Source organism: Prinia subflava, chromosome 4, assembly GCF_021018805.1.
Source record: "Prinia subflava isolate CZ2003 ecotype Zambia chromosome 4, Cam_Psub_1.2, whole genome shotgun sequence".
Taxonomy (NCBI): Eukaryota; Metazoa; Chordata; class Aves; order Passeriformes; family Cisticolidae; genus Prinia; species Prinia subflava.
This window is the reverse complement of record NC_086250.1, coordinates 46,842,006-46,865,348: the sequence shown is the minus strand read 5'-3', so window position 1 is coordinate 46,865,348 and position 23,343 is coordinate 46,842,006. Positions and strand designations below refer to the sequence as shown.

Below are 23,343 nucleotides of genomic sequence, written 5' to 3'. Positions count from 1 at the left end.
TTCTGAGGGCATATCTTCCAGACAGAGAAAAACGATGAGCAGCTGGAGACAACAAGCTAGATCAAAAGTCTGTTTCTGTCTATGGGCAGACTTGTTCATTCAAAACTAAATAAGAGGTATCACTGTTCATAGTCCCATCTGTAAATGCTTCATCTGGTAATAATTCAGTGTGCATGACAATTGCTGTCATGCACACTGGGGTTAAAGCACGACAACTTCTCTGCATGAATGATTGCAGAATAACAGGTCCCATCTGAAAGGAAGCAGAAGTGTGCCCTAGAAGGCAGACTGGCATTATGAAAATGACAGCTACTTGGGGAGCTAAATACAGGAATTTTACATACTCTGTACCTCAGCTTTAGTACTAATCTGTGGTTTGTCATTTTGTAATACTGGGACATGCTGCAGCAGTATGATTTTCTGTAGAGGATGGCATCAATGTCATTTTTCTTCACCACTTGGCCTTCTCTTAAAGCTTTTTTTTAAGTTTATCTTGTTTAGCTTGTTACAGCTGAACAAATCCTACCCCCAGGACTGAATAATTGCAGGAATCTATCCTGTGAATTTGAGGCCAGATCAGAAGCAACAGTATATTTTTGATGAGGAAAAACAGTCTTACACAGTATCTTATGTGACTGCAACCTATGTATGTTCACTGGTATTTACCTAGGGTAAAATCTGATGGTTCAAAATTTTGTTATTACAGAGGTGGAGTTAACAGTATTTTCATTATATTTGACTGAAATGTCTCCTCTTCCTTTCTTGTGTTGTGTTTTCTGACAAAACAATGTAGTAAACAGGCCCTGACAGAGCAACCAGCTCAGACAAAATTTTTTGTATATTTTGACTTGTGTAACACTCTTGAAGTCCAAAGGACTTCAGTGCAGGTAGTTTTAACCTGGTGCTGAGTTGAATGCAAGGTCAAATTCTGAACCTGGAAATGTGTGAATTTTCCCGACAAAATATTGTTGGGTTTGAGGATTTTTTTTTGGTGTTTTTTTGGGGGGGATTTTGGGGGGTTGGTTTTTGTTTGTTTGTTTTAAAACTCTTTTTAACTAACCATTTTTTCCAATTCTGCTCAGAACCATTGGCTACAAGAAGAAGTATGTGAAAGTTCCGCATGGCCATATTTGGGTGGAAGGGGATCACCATGGGCACAGCTTTGACAGCAACGCTTTTGGTCCCGTAAGTCGATTCTCTGTATCTCACACTTTGCAGCTGAAAAACTGTGCATATGTGAAACACAACGAGTATGAATTGTGATTGTAGTTTTATTATTTTTGTGAGAATTACTAAACTTTATGAAATATCTTGATCAGCGGATATTGAGCTTTTTCTTAGCTATTATAAAGAGAATAAAGGCTTCTTTCAATTCCCCTCATGGAAAGAGATATGGTAGAGATTTTAAATTTGGAGGAATATACTGGAATTGTAGCCAGAGGGTGAGCCAGCTCCCTGTAGCTGGCAGATGCTCCCTGAGGACATTTTGCCAGCTGATACAATTTGGAATGATTCCCTCCTGGGAGCTTTGTCTTGCTTTAGTGCCAGTGCTGGGATAAAGAATTGGGAAACTGTAACCATGCTTAACAAGTGTTAATGGGTAAATTGGTCAGTGGACAATAGTAGAGATATTTCAAAACTGTTCCCAAAGTAAATATTTAAATTTTCTTTGCATCTTGAATGAAAAGAAAATGTAACCTGTAAAATCTGCTTCTTGATGGGTAAAAGTGCATCTTTTAATCAGGAGGACAGTAAATTCATTCTCTGAACTTGTGTTGGGTTTGGTTTTGCCTTTGTTACACTTTGTATAGATTCTTGTTCTCATTTTAACTTAATCTAGCATGCAGGAAATAGTTGCATGAACTCTGTATCCTGCTGTGGAAATATAAATTCTTTTAGCCCTATTCCACATGCAGGATTTTTCTCTCTTTTTAATAGAGAATATTCCTCTTATGTTATTTAAAAACCCACTGTTTGTCACAGGGAAGTTGTCAAGATTGGATTTTTCTAACCTTATGCATTTCACGTCTATTTCGTACAGAAGTCATCCCACTGACTAATTGAATTAATGACCTTACGAGTTTGGCTTCTTGAAGTTTAGTCCAATTATTAAATTGAAATAATTTGTTCTCAGGAAATAATACAAAATAAGCCTACTGTCTGATTTGGTGTATTTAATGGTGATGCCTTATTTTAGTTTGTCTCCCTTTTTTTTGCTTGTATTTCTTGCTGGTTTTCATTATTATTTTCCTTCTACTATCTTCTAAGATTTCTAACATCTAGTTTTAGAGGTTCTTTCCTGCAAATTAATTGTCTATCCTGTGCAGGTATCTCTTTCCTCCCCTAGTAAGATTTTCTCTGTCACTCTCTATTCCCAACATAAATCTTAGTCATAAAGCCACTAATCTTCTTTTCCCTTACAAATATACTGCCAATGTAGTCTTAGAGCATAAAGAACCTTTAGCAGTTGGACATTGGTTTGAGATTCACAGCAGCTTACACAGAAATTCATACAAGGTAAAATCCTCAAGGTAGGCACCTTGCAGCTTTCATGCAAGATAGAATGTTTCGGTAAATCTAAATACCCTCAGATTTTTTCTCCATTCACTGATGTTTATAAATATTAGCAAATCCTCTTCACTAGGCTTTGACCCCACATTAATCATCAATTGTTAGCTAACATCAGATAGTATGTCACTTTTCTTACAGCAATGGCACTTTTGAGAGCTAGCAGGACAGGTTCCTTATCTTTCTGCAGGAAGAATGACCTTTGCATTGCTTTGATGAATACATTATGGGCAAGTCAGCTGTAAATAGGTATTTTTCTCTCAAAATAAATTAGAACAGCAATTGGTGAATGCAAGCAGAAGGGGCAGAAGAGATCACAGGGTTTGAAACTAGCTTCAGAATAATAAAATATAGGGGTTTTTTTTGTCTGTAGAAGAAAATTAAAAGTGCATTTAGAAGGACACACTGCACTCCAGGTTCTTTTCATCCTACACATGTAAGATTTTAGGTTACTGGGACATTTTCTACTGGAGATTATTTTGTCTTAATAATAGTGAATTAAAATATTAAGATCACTCTTTCAAGCCATTCAGAAGGTATGTACTTTTTGATAAAAAAAATCTCTCATAAGACTGCAGCAGTGGTAAGGAGCAGACACGGTAAGACATGAAAATGTTTTTCTCACTTTGTTAGGATATAGGTAACTTAAGACATTAGTTAAACATTATGTGTGCCACAGTTCTGACTTTCAAAATTATGTTTGTTTTGATCAAAATATGCAGTAGAAATAGTGGGGATTTAAGTGGACTGTGTTGTAGGCTACCATTTCTTCTATTTTCATGTGATCGTATAGTAGAAAGACATTTATAGTGCAGATAGACTCTAATGCTTTGTAGATGAACTTAATGAGTTACATGGGGCATAAAAGGAAATTATGGGGAAACACATTGAGAACAGATGTTGGAATAATTTTTTCTCTTGGAGAATAACAATATATGTAATAGCCTAATGGGTTAGGTTGATATAGCAAAAACCCTGGTACCAATCAAGTGCTAAATTAGGTGTACCTTTGGAGAGATGAATTTCTAAACTGTAAAAATTGGCCTGATTAAATTGTGTTTATTTAGTTCATAAAAATGTTATAAAATACATAATATTTTGTAATCTGATGGTTTGGTAGGACTAAAATTGTATTTTTAAGGGAGAGACATAATTTCCTGAAGTGTAAGTAAAATGAAAATGTTTAAACTAAGATTTGTAAAGGTTTAATATTTCCTTTCTGCTTAATTGTGTCTTTGAATGAAATTAATACCTAAACTGATATTAAAAAAATAACAGGGTATCTATTGTTAGTGCTGAATAAGAAATGCCATTAGCTTTGTATATGATCAAAACTTAAATATTAATTACCTTTTCTTAATATGGGACTAAATTAGTTCATGGCCATTGTACATTGTCTTTAAAAAAATGCTTTGTGTAATACTGAATGGCAGGTGATACATAACACCATTGTTTTAATAGTGATGTGTTTCAGGTCTGGAAATCTGTCAGCCATTCACAACAGTAAAAATAGCTGTTTTGAATAGAAGCCAATAAACATCTAGAGAACTTGCATATTTTTACGGTTATTTAAGGGATAAAAAACTACATATTGCTGGATTTTTTTCTTCAGTTACCTGGACCAGGATGGAGATTTCTGTTAAATTGACTGTTGCTGTTTCTAAATTCTGAGTGAAGTCAAGCTTTTATAATATTAGGTTAGCATTCCTTATTTGGCACACTACAGAAATGTGATAATGAATACCTTCTATAATTAGGATATCACTTTTTGAAGTTCCTTCTTTTTGTTTTCAGTTCTGGTAATTTTCCTATTTGATGGAACTTTTTACTGTGAGTTGTAGTTCAACAGCAGAGGAAATATAAAATAACATTCCTGGCAATGCTTCTGCTTTCTTAGATCAGAAATACAAGTGATATTATAAAGAATTGATAAAATATTAAACCTTTCTGCTGCATCAAATTTCTTAAAAAATGTAAAGGGTTAACTTTATGCCAGATCAGGTATTGTCTTTGCTTGCATAGTCAGGATAATAGCATAAAAGCAAAGTGACAATTTATATTCTATGTCCAATATTCTGGCTAAATCAAGGAAAAGCCATTATAAATTCTGCTTGGTTTAGATTAAATGTTTAGAGCTGTCATCCAGCAGTGCAGAGATGGTTATCCAACCAATGTGTGAGGGTATCTAAGTAGCAGTAATTAATAAGTGCATGGAATAACTGATATATTCCTGGATGTACACGTGCAGTGAGAAGCTCTCTCATAATTTTAAAATGTAAAACTGGCAAATTTTATCTTACAAGGCTCTTATTTATACATTTATGTATTTCCAAATGCCTCCAAACTGGGGATATGAAAGAGCTTTATAAAATTAGGGCTTGCAATCAATGGCAGTCTTTCAGCTGTCGTGAAAAAACCTGAACAAAAACTCATTAAAGCCAATGAGAGATTTCTATTGGCTTTAATGTCTTTGGATAAGGTTCTTTATGAGTTAAGCTTCACAATCCAGTGTAAGGGCAAAAAACCTATTATCCTCCTTATCTTCCTGGGAAACTTCTGACACAGGTAGTTTGAATACCTTGTCAAAAACATCTCTTTTGGCCCATCCAGGTCCCTATCCTAGCCCTTTTCCTAAAAATATATCTATCTTTAATGTACTTATTTTCAAAACTAGATCTTGTTGAACCTATGCCTAGATTTTTTTGTTTGACAGAAGTTTTACATTCATAAGCTTCAAATGAGTAAATTGCTTTTAGTCAGCATCACTGTAGAGGCCAATTTTTATGATTACCTATTCTGTACTGTAAATTCATGGAATAAAATATCTGAAAAACATTTCTATCTGTTTAACCACATTTTCATTAAACAACACAAACCTGTATAGACTGTGGCTAGGAAACTATAAACTAGGATGACACTGAAAAGAATATGCTGGATTTATTAGTTATTTTAATTTGATTTTCAAAGGCAATCATCATCCCTTTCAGCTATAAGATAGGAATGGTTTAACTGTTAACCCTCAATGGGCAAATTCAATTGCTAACAGTAGTAGAATGTTGCCTCTTATGATGATTTTTTGGGGACTGATCTAGTATTTCTCTCTGTAACTACTGTTAGTGAATAGAAATAGGTGAAAGCAGAAAATAAGAAAATTACATTAGACAGTAAGTTGAATTGAAATATGATACCTCTAGTGGAGTGCAGAGGTTACTGCTGGTAAAGGAAATATTTAAACCAAGAAGATATCTGCAACTTGTGAGAATACCTCTGCTTCATCTGCTCTGTCATCTTTGATGGAGGTTCAGTGGACAGCTGAAGGAGGAAGCAGATCTCTTTCTGCTGTTTTGAGTTACTTACAAAACAGCAAAGAATGCCACACATCCTAAAAGTGCACATCATCTTGGTGATGATCTTGCCATCTGGTGAAACTTTCATATGTGAGCCATAAACTAGTGCAAGGATTACACATCTCCCTGAAATGGAGCAGCCTCTAAGACAAGAGGTGGGAAGAGTTTAACAGCTCAGAGCAGCGCACTGAACATCACTGCATTAAATTGCACAGTAAGGCACAGAGCTAGGGCACACTTCCCACAGAGAGCTCTGCCAGGTCTGGAAATATCTGCTGACCCCGTTTGTGCCCCCGTGCTCCAAACTGCCATTCAAAGAGGCTTAAGACAAATATGTCAATGGCAGAGTAGAAAACCCTGTTTTTCTTAGTTTAGAACAGCCGAGATAGTCAAGGGTGGCAATACAAAAGTGTGATTTTAACAAGAAAACCCTTCCCTGTGCTTACACTCATAAAGTTAACGTAGGTGAGGAGGAGAGTGATGGCAAAGTAGACAGTGAGGGCTCGGAATGATCTACTGGGGACTTGTACATTGACTTGCTGGCAGATGTTGCAGATTCTTCTGTTATCTTTTTGCTTCTTCTGCCAGCAGTGCACCTTCACTCTGCTATATAAATGTAGCCTTGGAGAATGGCATGACTCTTATGGGGTCAGTGACATTTCTAGTTCTCTCTTGGGTATTAAAGAAGAAATGAAGCCTGTGTTTAAACAGAATATGTAATGCAAATATGCAATCAATGCCATTCCATATTATTTATCTCTGGCTACTGGCAAAAATGAAGTAGGTGAAACTGTTTACAATCGGAAAAAAAGACTTTGCATATGAAGCATGAAGTTACCAGTAGTAAATAGCATGGATGCACAGCTTGAACTTGTAAAAATCTACGGTGAATAAAATGGATAGGACATTATGTGTTATGACTGATGATAAATAAAGCTCGAAGGGTAAATATGCTTGTCCCTCTGAGAGAATACTACATGTGAGATGCAAATTGGGATGGTGGCTTTTCTGTGCAGAATGACAATTCACTCCAGGAGCTGCTGAAGGGGAGCCTTGCTAATAAGATTGTGTGGCCTGACTGTCCATTAAATTATCATGGCTAACTGAATTTGCATTATAGGGAATAAAAAGTCCCCTATAGCTGTCCTAATTATTTTGAAAAGTAAAATATTTAGCTTGACTCTAATTTAAACCAATGCATATGGCCATTATCATGTGACTAAAAGCTCTCAGTTAAGGCTACTCTATTTTTTCGCAATGAAAAGTTTGCTTTTTGTCTTAGTTATGTCAAATCTTATTTTATGCATTCTGGCTAATTTTCTCTATTGTAAATGTAATTTATTTAGCATTGATAAAGCTTCAGTCATTCTGCTTATGGAACAGAATTTATGTAACAAATTCAAGCTCAATGAATTATTAATGCAAATATTTAGTATTTCTGAATGCAAGAACTTTTAAAGAATTTTTCAACCCCATTGGAAAAAGTGGTAGTCTGAGACACATACAACTGATTTGGACATCACTTATATTGAAATAAACCAGGAAAAATGTTGAAAGAGTATTGATGAAATTTAATTTCATCATTAATGAAATATTAGAAGAGATCAGAGAGCTGTCAGAATCATACCATCATTTTTACTTATCTAATTTGAACAGCTCTGCATTCAAATACAATCATTTGTGAAAGCCTGTATACTCCTTCATCGGTTTCCTTACAATTCTATCTCTCTCCAGTTACTGCTTGAAATACCCTTATATTTGATAATATCTCTGCAAGATTCTTAAGGTATTGTCTAAATAGAATTAAAAAAATATTTGTTTTAATGCATAAGAGGCACAAAGGGATCTTTGCTGACTTCTGTATGTATAGTTTAACTGTGCAGGGATTTTTGATTCATGCTGGCATTCATATTAAGATTTGCCAGGACATAATTAAGGTGAAAAGCACTTAATGTATTAACTTCTTTATATTTTTACTTCCATGAACATGGATTATTGTCAAAGCTCATACAGTGATTACTAAAAAAAAAAAAAAAAAAAAATCTTAATTTTTGATCTAAATCTAGTTTGCAAAATTTTAGGAAATTTTTATTCACCTGATTCCATTTTTGGTTAAGATACATGCTTTGGTGAAAGAAGTACTCATGTCATTAAAGGTCCCAATCCTAAAATAAGACTATTTTACTCTAACACCTTGTTTACATGATTGCACATCATATTGGAAGGTTAAAAATGTGTATTTGTATGGCAATGAATGTGCAAACCAAAGTGTATGTGTTTATTTAGAAGTATATGTTTATTTCATTTAGAATCAAAACATTACTGGAACATGATGAGTAGTGTACCAGTGCTCGTATGATCCTTTGAGGGAGGTGATGTTTTCCATGCCTTGGTGCACGTGCAGTCAGGACAGTGTGCTTGGGGGGTTCCCTGCAGAGGGGTTGGTAAATAAGCCCAGTGAAGGTCCCTGTGACAGACCTGTAGCACACATGTAGAGGTTCAAGGACAGGGTTTGCTCAGCCTTGCTGGGGGAGGCTGCAAGGAGGAACCCAGCTGTCCTCAGGGGGAAGGCAGGCCCAGACTCTGAGATGCAGAGGCATGGGACAAGAGAAAACAGGCACAGCACTAGAAGTTCTGACCAGACATTAAGGTATTTGTTGTTATTTTTTTTTTCATTATGGCAAAGTCATGCATTGGGTATTGAAAAAGTTAGGAAAATCTCCATTTTTGGAGATAGTAAAAAAGTCTGCCCAGAGAGCCCTGAGCAATCTGAGCTGGTGGAGTCCTCCCATGTAGGAGGTCAGACAAGGTGATTTCCAGATGTCCCTTCCTACCTATATGTCTGTGCATATAGGAAAATAGTTTTCATTTTGTCAGTAAACTCTTTTATTTAGCACATAAGACAGTAAACTGTCAAAAGTTATGTGTTAACACTGATGGAATCCCATTTATCAAGAGACAGAAAATAGTAAATTTACTTTTCTATTGCTGCAGTCTCTCAGAGGATTATCAAGGGCATCAAATTGCATTTTAGATTGTACAAACGTTTCTTTGCACACCTTTCTGTTTTGTACTCCATCTGTTCTAAAATGAGTAGTTTGGAAAATATACTAGACATCATGAATTTTCCTAACCTGGCCATGTTTAAAGTCCAGGAGTGGAGAAGAAAAATTTTTCTCAAATATTAGCAACAAACACTTTTTGTTTTAAGCAGTACTTCAAACTTTATAGATATGTTATGGACCAAATAAAAGTATTTAATTTGACCTAAATCTGATTTTCTGATTTGGACTAGGATCCTGACCTTGCAAACATTTGTTTTTATATATTTCGTGTCTATAGGATCTTCTTAATAAAGTCAAGGACCTGCATGTTTCAGACTGCTTCCCGTGTTAGGTTGTGTCTTTCTCCATCTCTTATTTTGAAAGAACAAATGAAGCACCCCAGTTCAAGCTGAATAATTTTGCTGATTCTAGTGTTGACAGCTAATTCTGTAATATATTAAATTTTTAATTAAGCAGAACTTTTGCTGTTAAATAATTTAATTCCTGATTGTTATCCAAGCAATCAAAGCCTTTTCCAAACTGTGTGGGCTCTTTTTGAAAAATAATTTTTATGGACAGATTTATTTATTTGTTTTTAAATTTCAAACTATAAAAGTACAGAAATAGTTTTCTGTTGAACATAATCATGGTCTTGTCAGAGAAATGTTGAGATTGATATCAGAATTTTAAAGTTATTTGTTCTCTCTTTCACTGCAGAAGAGACAAGTAAAAATAATTCTTCAGAGTTAATTCCCATAGAATGTTACATTTGATGAGAAGGATAATGTCTACTAACAGAGTAGCAAATATGTTTGCAAAACAAATCATAAAATATATTCATCTTCCTTTGATTGGTATTTGAGATAATGTTAATTAAAGTTGGGTATAGTTCTTTTAATTTACTTGCTCTGAGGATTTGGGCACTGCAGATTAGCATCTATTAGGGTTTGAAATTTTATGTAGATTTTAATTAAGAGCTCCTGCAACTCAGTGTCAGATTCAGGAAACAGCACAGTTTTAGTTCTTCTCTTGTCAGTCCGAAAATTTAGTAAAGAGTTGTGTATAATAGGAAAACTGGTACTAGGAGCAGCATGAAGTCACAATAACTCCATGATAGTTCCTCTGTAGTTAACACATAGAGCTTCCTCTTTCACATATGCATCATTTATGTCTCTATGATGTACGTCCTGTTGGAATTATTGAAAATGTGTTTAATTGCATTTGGTGCAAAACAGGAATCTATCATGTGATCATCAGACCTCTGTGGTCATGAGAACAAGTCCCATGAAAACTCTTGATTGTGACCCTTGATAACAATGCCTGCAAGCTCCAAGATCTGTTACTCAGTATCACATTTTCTAATTGCAAGCTTTCATTCAGGCAATCTATCCCAATATAATTTAAAGTAATGCTGTTCTGAAATGTGTATGTGTTAGGGCTTATACCAATGCTGTCTCTTCTTCCATGCAATATATCTTCTTGAAACTGGGAGACCACATTACAAGCTTTGGAGGTTGTTTACTTGTACACCTCATATTAGTGAGATATCACCTGTTGAAATGAGAGTAGAAGGAAACCACAATCATTAATATGATGTGATGACAAGATCTGATATTTCTTTCCTAGCAAAGATATAAATCTGAACATGATGAATAATTTGCAATATGAATCATGGATCATTGATCAACAATTAGAAAGAATGAGGAAGAAAGAAAGGAAGGAAAAAATCTATCATTCCGCAAAATAGCACTTCCACTTCTGGTGGAAGTCATGCAATTTTAGTAATAAAAATCTGTGCAGCCTCAGTCAACTTAATAAGAAAAAAAAAGTCTTTCAGTATTCTATGATGGTAAAATGACTTACCAGATATCTTCTGGACGACTCACTCCATGGTGTTTCTTAATAGTACAGTAAATGGTCCCCACAATGACTGCTTTACAGCCATTGGATTAATGTATATCAGGGGGTACTTGAGCCAAGGGGTTAGAGCTTATTAAAACCTTTAGTCAATGCTGCCAAGGTTATTATTTGTAGAATATAGCTTTGACTTGGTACACAACCAAGATTGGAAAGCAAGGAGCTACAAACCTTCCCAATTTTTCTTTTGGATCACCTTAGCAGGACTCAGCTTTTTGTAGTTTAGCCAGTCAGAAAATTTAAAGCCAAAAGCTCATCTTCCTTCCACTAAAAATGCACAAAAGAAATAACAGAAAGTTTAAAAGTACTATCATTTCAGCAGTTTAGTATTTTCAATTCTGTATTATGCCCAAACATATTCACATATTTATATATTATGCAAATTAAAATTTGGGTTTAATTTGCAACTTATTAAAAAAACAGCATTTGTATCATCTAGATGCCAAAATAACAGATTCTGGACTACTCTGTAACAGATGTGAAACTGGTATCCAACACTGAATTTTGGCCCTGCACACACTACCTCCAGTGACAGCCAGGGGAAGCCTATGACCAAAACAAGATGTAATACACTGAAAAAGGAGAGGGATCAGAAGAAGTGACAACCTACAAAATTCTCCATGACTACTCCTTGGCAGGTTATAGCTCCACCTAATGTAATCACCTTCACATTTCAGAGGCTTTGCCAGGTAGAAAGAGCACACCAGATGATGATTTTTACAATTTTAGCAATTAGACACAGGCATTCCAGGATCCATTTTTTTCAAGACTCTTATAATTCTGTGACAACCATGAGATACTAATTGAAATTTATTCTTCAAAATACTGCTAATTCAGGTTTCCATGCATAGGATAAGTCAGAAATACCCGTATGACTCTTCCAGACTGAATAGTAAAAAAAATGAACGTGCACTTTGGAGTGAAATTAGGCATGCTCCTCCAAAAGTTCTGATGTTGCTGCAACTTCTGTGTTCTCTGTATCCTCAAGCTGTGAAGAGATATAACACTCCCCTTTGACAAGCTCAGGTGTGTATTGTTTTCTGTTTTCTCTCAGGTTTGTATTGTTTTATGGTAAGTCCTGTAATACAGGACTTAAGAAACAGTTTCATGTTCATGATATCTGTACTCAAATATGCTGTAAAGTCTTATGTCTTGTAGACGAATTTTAGAGTTCTGCATGCATCAATGAAGGCATAAGGTCACAGTTCAAAACATTCCTTAGTTAATTTAAGATCTGATTATACTTAGTGAGTGGAACCATGCAGAGCCTAAATCTAATTTTCATAGTTATTAAAATGTTTGTAATATCAGAGTGAATTTTTGTTCACATCAGTTTTCAAAGAAACCATTGTATTTTCAAGTAAAGAGTTTGATAGTATTACAAAGCAATTAGTTTTTAAATGAAAAATGTTTAATTTGAACAGGACAAAATATGCTAAAGAAGGCTCAAATCTTTTTTTTACACTTAATCCCGTGAGTTGAGAAGAAATGCCTTTTTGTCATTATGGATCCCATTCAGAACTGTCTTACATCTTCCTACTGTTAGGTTCCCTGAGATAGTTTTCCTGTAGATCTTCCATAAGAACTTTTCTGTTGTCTCAGCATCTCATTTTCAAGAAGCAGCAGTGGTAAATGCAAATGTTTAAAGTCTACATCGTTTCCTTATACTGCTGAGTGCACTACTAGCCCCATTAGTTGTGCCCATACCAGTATAAACAGGTATGTTTGCACAGTGGAAGCTTGTTCAAAAAATGGATTTTAGTACATAAGTCAAAGTGCGTATCAAAAAACTCATATCTCTTCCCCCATATAATATTCACTCTTCCCTTCCAAATTTCTTCAAAACCATGTATTTTGCAATGTGTGTAGAAAAAGATGCAATTCACATAAAAGTAGAAGAAGATCTTGTATGTATCTTGTAGCATTCATCTCATGTTTGAACTATATTCTTAAAAAAGAAAATAATAAACATACTGCCTTGATCATTTATATTTGCATTTGCATGCAAATATGTTTGTATGAAAGGCTTATTTTACATCTATGTTTTAGTTTGAAGTTTCCCGAAGTACTGTAGCCTGAAGTAGGTCTTGCACTAAAATAGAAGATTATAATGGGATATCTATCTTCCCTGGTTTGCTTTTAGAGTTCTCTCCTGGCACATTTTACACAAATTAATTTGACAGTAACAAAAACTAAAAAGGTATTTGGATTACTTCAGCAGTAAACTAGCAACAGAGCCATGCCATTTCAATTTATCACTTGTCTTTAAGTGTGTGAAACCTTGGTACTTCATCACATTCAAATAGATTGCTTATATATAGAAAAAAGCTGCAGACTTCACAGAGAGGAAAAAAAATATCGACTGCCAGCTGAGCTTTCACATTCTCCCTGACTTGCAAATTTTTTTAGTGAATCTCACACTACCTGAAGTAGAACAGTGTAGTAACCTTAGTTTTCCCCCTGTTACTATGTCTCAAGTTATTAAGGGTTTATCCATCAAAAAGAGCTGTGGCCCTAACAGCACACTGGGCCTTTGAAATTATAACCTGAGAGGCAAATCCTGTGAAACCAAACTTAACCTCTACAGTTAGCTTTTATCCTATGAGCATAAATCTGTGTTTCTTGGTACACTGAAGAAATCTTCTATATTCCCAGGGTTATACAGGAAAAGAGAGCACACACTTATAAATGATGCTTGCACAAACATGTTGAAAACAAAAGGGAAAAAAATGAAAATACAAAAAATAAAAGTTTGTATCTTTTTCTATGATAAGTTCTACAGAGACTGAAAAGTAGAAATAGGCTAGACAGATGATATATTATAAAGCAAATTTTAAAAGAAATGCAAATATTCTTTGAGTAATCTTACCTCCAGGTATCTCATGTTTGTAAGCTCAGAAAGAACTGCAATTTTTTCTATTATTTTAAATCTGAAGTTTTTTTCCTTTTTTGGTCAAAAAATGTGAGGTCAGAGCAGACATACTATTTTTGCAGAATCCAAAATTTAAAGTGAATGATTGTTCTATTGAAAATCAAATGTGATTTAATATACATAATAATGTGATTTAATATACATAATTTAAAAACATCACACTTATAATTTAAAAAGCCCAAGTGAAAGGATTCTTCCAACTCAGTGATAAATATCTATGTAAAATGAACTTAGTAAACAACATCAGTATAATCTCTGTTTCAAATAATATTCCTTTTTTCTATGGGACTTCATAATATGCTACTACCTATGCTAGTTTTATTCATCATTGTGGTCTTGTGCTCTTGATAGTGTCTTGCTGCAGAAACCAAGACTAGTGAAACAAAAAGTAGTAATAATATAACACCTTTAGTTTCAACAAAGCATTGATACAGTGGATAAAAATATGGTTTGATTATTCTTCAGAGGCTTTTTCCTTGTCAGAATACCTGGGTGCTTTTTCTGAAAAGTAAACTGTATAATCTAAGGAGAAATGATTCTGTTTACCAGAAGTAGACATAGCAGCAGATACCAGTATTATCTGGAAAAGATTCTGTTACCTTGGGAATAAAAACATTAACTTTATTCTTCTTCCTGAATCCACTTTAAAACCTTTATTCTTAGCTCTCTGGAGAAAGTCCCAATTGGCATTTAAATGCATGTATTTTTAAATGAGATTCATAAGGGGCTAAATCTATCAAAGTTTCCTGTGTAAAAAAATTAATAGAGAGATGCTTCCTATAGGTTTTGAAGTAAAGAATCAATTTATATCTTTAAAATGGAATGGTGCCAACTTTTTGGAGACTAATTAAAACTTTTCATAGAATAAGCATTACATAGCATTAAGAAAGGTAGCTTTAGATTTCATGATTCTCTGCAACAAAGGGTAACATATTTTTTCATTAAATTTGGAATAGGAAAAAGATACGTCATTTTTTGATAATTTTGAAATTTCAGTAAAACTCTAAATTAAGCTCCAGTACTAACAGGGCTTTCAGTGACAGCATAGTGATGACACTAAGCAATCTCTCAGAGAATATTGCTTTCATTTTTCTCTTCTGTATAAAGATACATTCCACTTTTAAAAATAATTATATCCCTCCTTGATGTCTGGGTTATGTGCAATAGCTTTTTTTTCTAAGTCAGGTAAAAAATCCCAAAACCTTTTGTAAGCTAAAATGGGTTTATCCTGTGTCTGGTTTGTACAGTATGTTAAAGTATTAAAAACTTGGGAAAAATCTTGTCTGTGGGATGTTTGCCAGGGTCAGTGATGTCAGGACTTCATCCCCAGCAGGATTTTCCTGCCAATGCTGTGCTGCAGACTTATGGCCACAGACTGTCCACAGCAAGGGACAGCACACAGCTCTTCCAGCGATGCCTTCCCCCAGCCCCTGCCATGCCCCATCTGTCCAGGACTGGCAACGTCTGCGGAGAAAGAGACCATATCTTTGTCTTACAACCATGCACCAGAAGATTCTTATTACTGTGTCATGTTTAAAGATCTCCTCTGTCATTCTGATGTTGTTTTGTGGCACGTAAATGCTAAATACACATAGCAGAGCTAATCTTTCCTTTTTTTATGAACCAACCCGTCCTTCAAGCCACTATAGTCAGAGTGCTTTGCCAGTGAGGAACATTTCCCAGCTCCTGGGGCTAATTCTAAAACTCATAACATGCTTTAACACTAAGAAAAGGATTGCTACCATAAATGGAATACCTTTTTCTCAGTTGTGTATGTGAGAAATGCTTGTAGTTTTGAACTGTTCGTTATAATTCACAGCCTCTGTGTATTGCAAGCTAAAATGGAAAATAGCCAGCAAATTGCAAATACATTTGCTAGATAGGTACAATTTGAAGCATGAAACAATAAACTGAAAAGTCTCTTGGGGTGCTGGGTAATTCACCAGAAATACACTTAGTATGGCCTTGCTAATCCAGTTATATAAAGAGGAAAAGTAATTGCAAAAAGTAACATCTTTTATTAGGCTACCTGAACAAAATGTAGGGTCCTCTTAGGAAAACTCTTTTATTTTTTTTAATTTAAAAATGTTAATTGTCATTTAAAAAATCTTTTTTTTTTTCAGTTTGATGATGTCTTTTTGTAATATTTTCACTCCTAATTTGTCCTAGCAGTATTTTTTCACACTTGGTCACAGACTGGGGTAATGCTTACAGAATTGTTTGGTGTTAAGTACAAAAATGTCTTTCAAGGCCCCGTACAATCTCATCTAGTTTAATATTTTACTCATCCTAACTTTATTTAAAATAAACTGTATGAATACTCATGGCCACATTTTTTCTTCATCATCTGAACAATCCTGGATGCATTTGAAAGGATTACTCTCATGGTGGGTCTCCTGAATTACATTTCATCTGTCATGCAGCAGCCTTTGTTAGTTCACAACAGAAGACACTATAGATTTCTGTTTACATGGATAAAATAGAAAAGAGTTTGCTTTTCTATAATACCTTCTCTATTTCAAGGTATTTCAAAGCACTTGAAAGAATATCCTGATGGAGTTCAACGCTGCTGCAGTGTGTAAGTAGGCAGTGCAGCAGCCCTTCAGGACTGTGTGTTTAGTAACAGCACAAAGCCAGACATTTCAGATAGTAAAACGAAAGAAGGTGTGCTGAAAGGATGGTGAAAATGAGTGCAAGGGATCTCACTGCAGGAAAACAAGCAGACTGACAAAACCATCAAAAAGCTATGTGAGAGGCATAGCATGTTTTAAAACATTTTTCTCATATATAAAAGATGTAAAAGATTATATGATTGCAAGATGTTTCATGCTGAAGATATTTTCTTGTTTAATAATCTCTGTTCTCTGAACTGAGTTCGTATAAAACTTTCAAGATCATCAAAAATATAAAACTAGCATCATGTTGTGCTTTAAACTTTCTCTGCAGAAAAGACGAAGCAAAGCACTGCAAATATTGAATTATACTTCATTACTGAATATAGCAACTCCTGTATGCTCTAGAGAGTGTAAACTTTATGTTGTTGAACCCTGGAAAGACTGGGGACTAGAGTAACGTGAGACCAAACCAGTATGGTTTCCAGCACGAACTCCGCTTTATTCCGCGAGATGGCCGGTTAAGTACAGAGCAGATAGTTTACAGTAGCAGGTGCATTGTGATAGGCAGTGAGCATACAGAAGTATGTAAGCAATCTAGGATTAAGGTGGCTACGGAGATCTAGTGCCATTACCTCCATGCTGCGAGTGGCCATACCTTAACACATACGTAGCAGGAGATAAGGTTATCTGCTACTACGTACTCGGAACGTTCCGCGGCCTACTAGGCCCAGGCCTGAGGCCTAGTTTGGCCTAGTCTGGAATAGCTCAAATGGTATCTGTGAGCATATCATGCCCACGATACCTGAGAAACTCGGCCACAGTTCCCCCTTTTTCTTTTTGGGCTATCCAAACTGACGTTAAGGCACGGTCAGCTAATTTGCGCATGCATTGTATCAAGCAAGGCACTATTGTCAAAACTACTATGACAGCAATAAAGATCATTATACCAAAACGAATTAAATCCACAATCCACCCAGTGAGATTCCAAGACTTCAGCCAAGTGTCAAACGGAGTGTTCTCAACTACAAGATGTTTCATGTTGTCCCTCAACTGCGCTAACTGTTGATGTATCGACCGTGAGTGGTCTGATAAATTCATGCAGCACATGCCTTCAAACTCTTCGCATCCATGCCCCTGAGCCAAAAGAAGGAAGTCAATCGCGGCTCGGTTCTGGAGCACTGAATGGCGAATGCCACTAACATCTTCAGCAAGCTCACTCAACAACTTCGTCGTTATGTTAATCTGTTTTCCTGTCCAGCAGGCTAAATGTTTCAGTTGTGTGAGGGCTTGTGCTGAAGCAACTCCTGGGGCAAAAATGGATGCTGAGATCACGGCTGGAGGCTGCCATAGGGTAACGTGATCTTTGCAGTTGGGACCTAGCTGAGACATACTGCGCTTGACTCGTTGAGCCTTCCTTGGCAAGCCTAGAACCTGGTGAATGCTAGGTGCGAACAGAGTTAGTTTGCCAAAATAACACGGTCCTCCGACACTGTTCTGAGGTACTGTGGACCACGCTCTATCTCCGCAAACTAAAAAGATTCCTGGTGGCAATCTCTTAGCAGCTGTTGTCAATTGCGTGACAGATCTGACCCAACTATTACAATACTCAGAGTAATTGTAATACAAAAGTGAATGAGGGGACAGCCACGTAGCGTGGCCTTTCAATTGCTGCTCATCTATGATTAATAGACTAGAATTCACTGCAAAGCGCCCAAAAACAAGACAATAGTTTCCTGGCACAGAACCTAAAAGATCAAGCTCCTGAGGTTCTGGACCAGCCGCTCGAAGGTTTCGCGCTATGGCAGCAGCTTGTGGCCCTAAATCACCTTTTGGGTCAATCCTGACAGGAGTTAAAGACTTGAACTCTGCCATGGAGGTCAGTGGAACTCCAATCAAGCAGGTTCTAAAAGGATTGGATGGCGTCGCTAGAGATAAACAAAAGGAATCCTGTTTAGTTTGTTTGGCCCAAGTAACCCACATGTTCTCCCTTGTGTCAATGTCAAACATCCCTGCTCTTATTTTTACTACCACACTGATTAAAACCAACACCCTCATGCTTAACATTTCACCCATTGTGACAAGCACACAGTGTAGCACACAGGCTATCAACCTAAAACCCTAACCAATAACTTATCGTGCCTCTAAGTGTCACACAGCAACAGTGCAATGATATAGTATTAAAACAGTCAATTTTCAGCACTCTCCGCGTCTTCTTGAGGTGCTTCAGGTAAGTCGTCGCTGTCTCTGTGAGTGTCACCGCCGGTTGGTATCTTTTCTTGTGGACACGCACGGGTAAAGCGACTCGGCACCCAGACAGGTCCTGCTTCTCCTGCAGAAACACACATATAACCGCGACCATTAAACAAGACTGGACTGGGTCCCTGCCATTCACCCGTTCGCATGTCCTTATGATATACGTAAAGTCCTGGAATTGCTTGTGGTCTCCCTTCTTTCACAGCCTGGTGGTGGATGACAACCGCAGGCTCTTCTCGCCCTTCTGCCAGGCATAAGTAATTTAAAGTGAACAGTACTTTAGATAAACGATTGGTCACATCTAGGTCATTGCCTTGCTTCTGCTTTGCGAGATACTCTTTCAGCGTCCGATGAGCCCGTTCCACAATGGCTTGGCCAGTAGGAGAGTGAGGAATCCCGGTAGTATGTTTGACTCCCCACTTTTGCAGAAACCTAGCAACTCGTTGTCCCGCATAAGCTGGACCATTGTCAGTTTTGATTTCTGCTGGCACTCCCATCACCGAAAAGCAAACAGTCAAATGTCTCTCAACGTGCAGAGCTCTTTCCCCAGTTTGTGCTGTGGCCCAAATGAATTTGGAGTAGGTGTCAATAGTGACATGAACATATTTCAACCTTCCAAACTCTGGGATGTGTGTTACATCCATTTGCCACAGTTCCAGGGCTTTCATTCCTCGAGGATTCGTGCCTAGGCCAAGACCTGGCCCGTGATGACTACATTGAGGGCAGGCACGCACAATCCCCTGTGCATCGTTCATAGATATTTGAAATTGACGACGCAAAGCTCTAGCATTCTGATGGAAGTTCTCGTGGCTGTTGCGAGCTCTGACAAATTTGCTTTCAGGAGGGACATGGGCAACGCAACTGACTGCAGCATCTGCCCGTGCATTGCCTTCTCCCAAACCATTGTTGCACTGATGACTACGAATGTGCATCACGCAAAAGGCATGCTGACGCTGTTTGAGTATACTCCTCAGTCGCAGAAATAGTTCTCCGAGGCGCTGATTCTGAGTGGTCTTAATGAGTGCATCTTCAATTCTTTGTACCACTCCAACCACATACAAAGAATCTGACACCACATTAAGAGGTTCCTTGTTCCAGGTTTGCAAAGCCCAACACACTGCTCCCAGCTCCATGGTCTGCAAGCTGTCTCCGGCTTCACTGTGGATTAAATGCTGCTTCCATTCTCCTTGCTGTTTCCACACACACACAGCTCTTTGTGTCTTTCGGCCGGCATCCGTATAAACTGTTCTGCCGTCCACAGGTGTCATGGAACACAAAGGCTTCTCCAGCCACTGATGGCGTGCAATCAGAGTCCACATCGGACCTTTTGGCTGTCGGTTGTGAACCACACCTGTAAAACCCAACAATGCTTCTTGCAGCTCCACAGAATGTCTCAGTTTCCAGTCCAGATCTTCATTTCTGATCGGAACACTGATATCTGCCGGTTCTTCCCCATCGATCTCTAAGATCCTATCTCTCCCTTTCCTGATGAGCATGGCAAGGGCTTCTGTTCTTGTCATAACACGACTCTTCGGCTGCACCGGCAAGAACACCCATTCAATCACCCCAGCCGTCGATTTTAACCCAGACTGGTGTTCCCCCTTTTTCTTTTGCCATTGAAAAATGATGGCAAACGGACAGGCATCTGCGTTGGAGAGGAACAGTGACAGTGGCAGGTGTTCTATGCGGCGAATGCTCCAACCCCGTTGCAGCTTCTCTGACACCTTAACTAAGGCTTGTTGCTGTTCAGGGGTACATTGTCGAAGGCTACTGGCATCATTACCGTGTAGCCATGGTAGAAACGGTTGCAAGTCCTCATTGGTGATTCCTACAATGGGACGAACCCATTGCAGGTCTCCAAAAAGTCTCTGAGCATCATATAACGTTGAAATGTTGGTATGTAAAGTAATTTTCTGTGGTCGGACTTGTGCACTCGTGATCAGCCATCCTAAGTACTTCCACGGGGCTGATCGCTGTATTTTTTCCGGGGCCACAGTCAGACCACGATGTTTTAATTGCGTGATCAGCCAGTCCAAGTCCTCTGTGGGCAGAGGCTCCTTAGTAGCAACAAGGATGTCATCGACGTAGTGATAAATCATTGCATTGGAAAAACGCTGACGAATCGGCTGCAAAGCCCAATTGACGAATATCTGGCACATGGTAGGCGAGGTACGACTTCCCTGAGGAAGAGTTACCCATTCATACCGTTGTGCTGGCGCTGCTCTGTTAATAGATGGCACAGTGAAGGCAAAGCGCTGAGTATCTTGAGGGTGGAGTGGGATCGTGAAAAAACAGTCCTTCAAATCGATGATCACAATGTCCCACCCTTGCGGAATCATGGTCGGTGCTGGCAAGCCTGGTTGCAAAGCACCCATCGCTTGCATCTGCTCATTAACCTTACGAAGGTCATGTAGCAGTCTCCATTTCCCTGATTTTTTAGGGATGACAAAAATCGGTGTGTTCCATGGACTCACTGAGGGTCGAATGTGACCTGCTTCTAATTGTTCCTGCACCAATTGCTTGGTAATTCGCAGCCTCTTCTCTGTCATTGGCCACTGCTCAACCCACACAGGGGCATCCGTCAACCAGGTGATTTTTAAAATGGGTGGCTGCTCTGCAGTGGCCACTAAGGAAAATGCCGGTCAGTAGTCAAAACCATCCCTATTTGGGAAAGCACATCTCTACCTAGGAGTCCTAGAATCTCTTGATGCATTGGCACAACATATAGATGAGCCACAACCACTTGTCCATCTTCAAAGATGATCCGAATAGGATCTGCACTTATTGAGGGAACAGTCAGGCCTCCTACACCCACAACGCGGGTATAGGGGGATGTCAAAGGCCAATGAGAAGGCCAATGTAATTTGTTAATTAAAGATATGTCTGCGCCGGTGTCTGGAAGTGGTTCGATGCCGATAATTTCATCGCCTCGTTGCAGTTTCACTGCAATCCGTGGTCGCTCGTGTAAATCCACTGTAAGGAAAACACTGTGTCCCATAGAGCCAAAGCTCTCAGCTCCGCCTTCGGCTTCCGCAGGCTGCTTTTGGGACTGACGACGTGACAGGATGTTCTCAAAGGGGACGATCTGAGCAATCTTGCTCCCCTTTGGGATTGTCACAGGAGGCTGCAGGGCATAAACCATTACTTTTAACTGTCCAGTGTAATTAGCATTGATGACTCCTGGCACCACCATAATACCCTGTTTGCTCGTGGAGGCTCCTCCCAAGATCAAACCTCCAGCTGAGGAAACTGTATTATAGATGGGTTCAGAGACATCAGTCGGGATCAGAGTGACTTCCTTATCTTGCAAGGTGACTTCTTCTGCTGCTGTTATGTCCACACCAACACTTCTCCACGCAGCAGGTCTGGTCTGTCTCAATGAGTCTTTTTTGGGGTCTGGTGGGCTGAGGCATTGATTTGTGTCTTGGCGCGCTGCCTCGGCGCGCTGGCCGTGAAGTTTCCCTGTTTCCTGCAGACCTCTGTGGCATGAGTGTCCACATTGCAGTGTTGACACCAAACAGGCTTTTGGCAGGTCCGCCTGAAATGACCCATTTCACCGCAGCGGATGCACTGGGACTTTGCCGCTGATTTTTTGTTAGTAAAACGGTTGAAGGGCTTTCCCGTCAATGCAGCTGCGATAACATGTCCCTGTTGCTGCATTGCGTTTTGCATTGCCGCTGTGAAAGCTGCTGTTTGGTTGGACTGTTCTGCTCTCGCTGCTCTCACCAACATTTCGTCCACGCCACAGCCTTGAGGGAGGGAGGCAGGATGGTTTTCATGCGTGCGCTGGCGTTCTCAAATGCCAGAGAACGAAACAGGTGGTCTCGCACCTCGTCAGGCAAATCTGGGGCATCCCTCAATGCCGTAGAAAGACGATCAATAAACTGAGCAAACGATTCGGTGGCTCCCTGTTTGACGTTGGCATAGGATGGAGGCTTCTTTTTGTCTGGCACCAACAGCAAAGCTCTGTAGGCTAGTGACTGGGAGAGTTGATGGATTTCGATGGGAAAGGTCAGCTGTACATTCGTCGTGGCATAGGCTCCTTGGCCCGTCAGCATGTCCGGCTGAATCCCATAAAATGGATCCCCCACTATTTGATGCCTGTTGGCTTCCTCGGTTGCCAGGCGTCTCCACTCTCTTTCAAAAATGAGAAACTGAGATGGCGTGAGCAGAAGTGCTGCAATGTTAGAACTGTCAGCAGGGCACAAGAGATCAGCAGTGAAGATGTATTGTATAATACTTTTGGAAGCTTCCGCACGAATTCCATACTGACTAACTGTCTGCTTTGCAGATTGCAGTACTTTCCATTCATGCGGTTGCCATCTGGCAACGTTCTGCTCAATCACCACAGGGCACGCTATAACATTGGCTGCGTCAAAGTCCTTATCGAGGATGGCATGTTTTTTAACTTCAGCCCAGCGGTTCAGCAGCGGATCAGTTTGGTTGGCAGGCAGCGCCATCTGCTGGGCATTGGATGGCAACGCCTGCTGGCTCTGTAATGATGACAGAGGTTGTATGGTACATGGTTTCTGCGGGAAAGTTTTGGATAATTCAAATGTCCTTTGTTCCAGCTGACTTTGCCGGTTAGAGAGCTTAGCAAGCTCTGCTATAATTTGCTGCAGCTCCGTTGACCTCTGCGGCTTTTCCGGCGTTTGCGTCGCACAGCT

The 23,343-nt window shown here is 38.6% G+C and overlaps 2 protein-coding genes across 4 annotated transcripts in view; one reads left to right on the top strand and one right to left on the bottom strand.

Moving 5' to 3' along the window:
- Positions 1-23,343, top strand: part of IMMP2L (inner mitochondrial membrane peptidase subunit 2) — a 420,423-nt gene that overhangs the window by 318,161 nt on the left and 78,919 nt on the right. For all 3 annotated transcript variants that reach the window (XM_063396686.1, XM_063396684.1, XM_063396685.1), the window contains one exon: positions 1,083-1,185. In XM_063396686.1, the coding sequence (XP_063252756.1) occupies positions 1,083-1,185 (103 nt within the window). The remainder of the gene's footprint in view (positions 1-1,082; positions 1,186-23,343) is intronic.
- Positions 16,854-18,613, bottom strand: LOC134549372 (uncharacterized). The gene has a single exon (XM_063394919.1). The coding sequence runs from the start codon at positions 18,494-18,496 to the stop codon at positions 17,189-17,191; it is 1,308 nt and encodes a 435-aa protein (XP_063250989.1). The 5' UTR covers positions 18,497-18,613; the 3' UTR covers positions 16,854-17,188.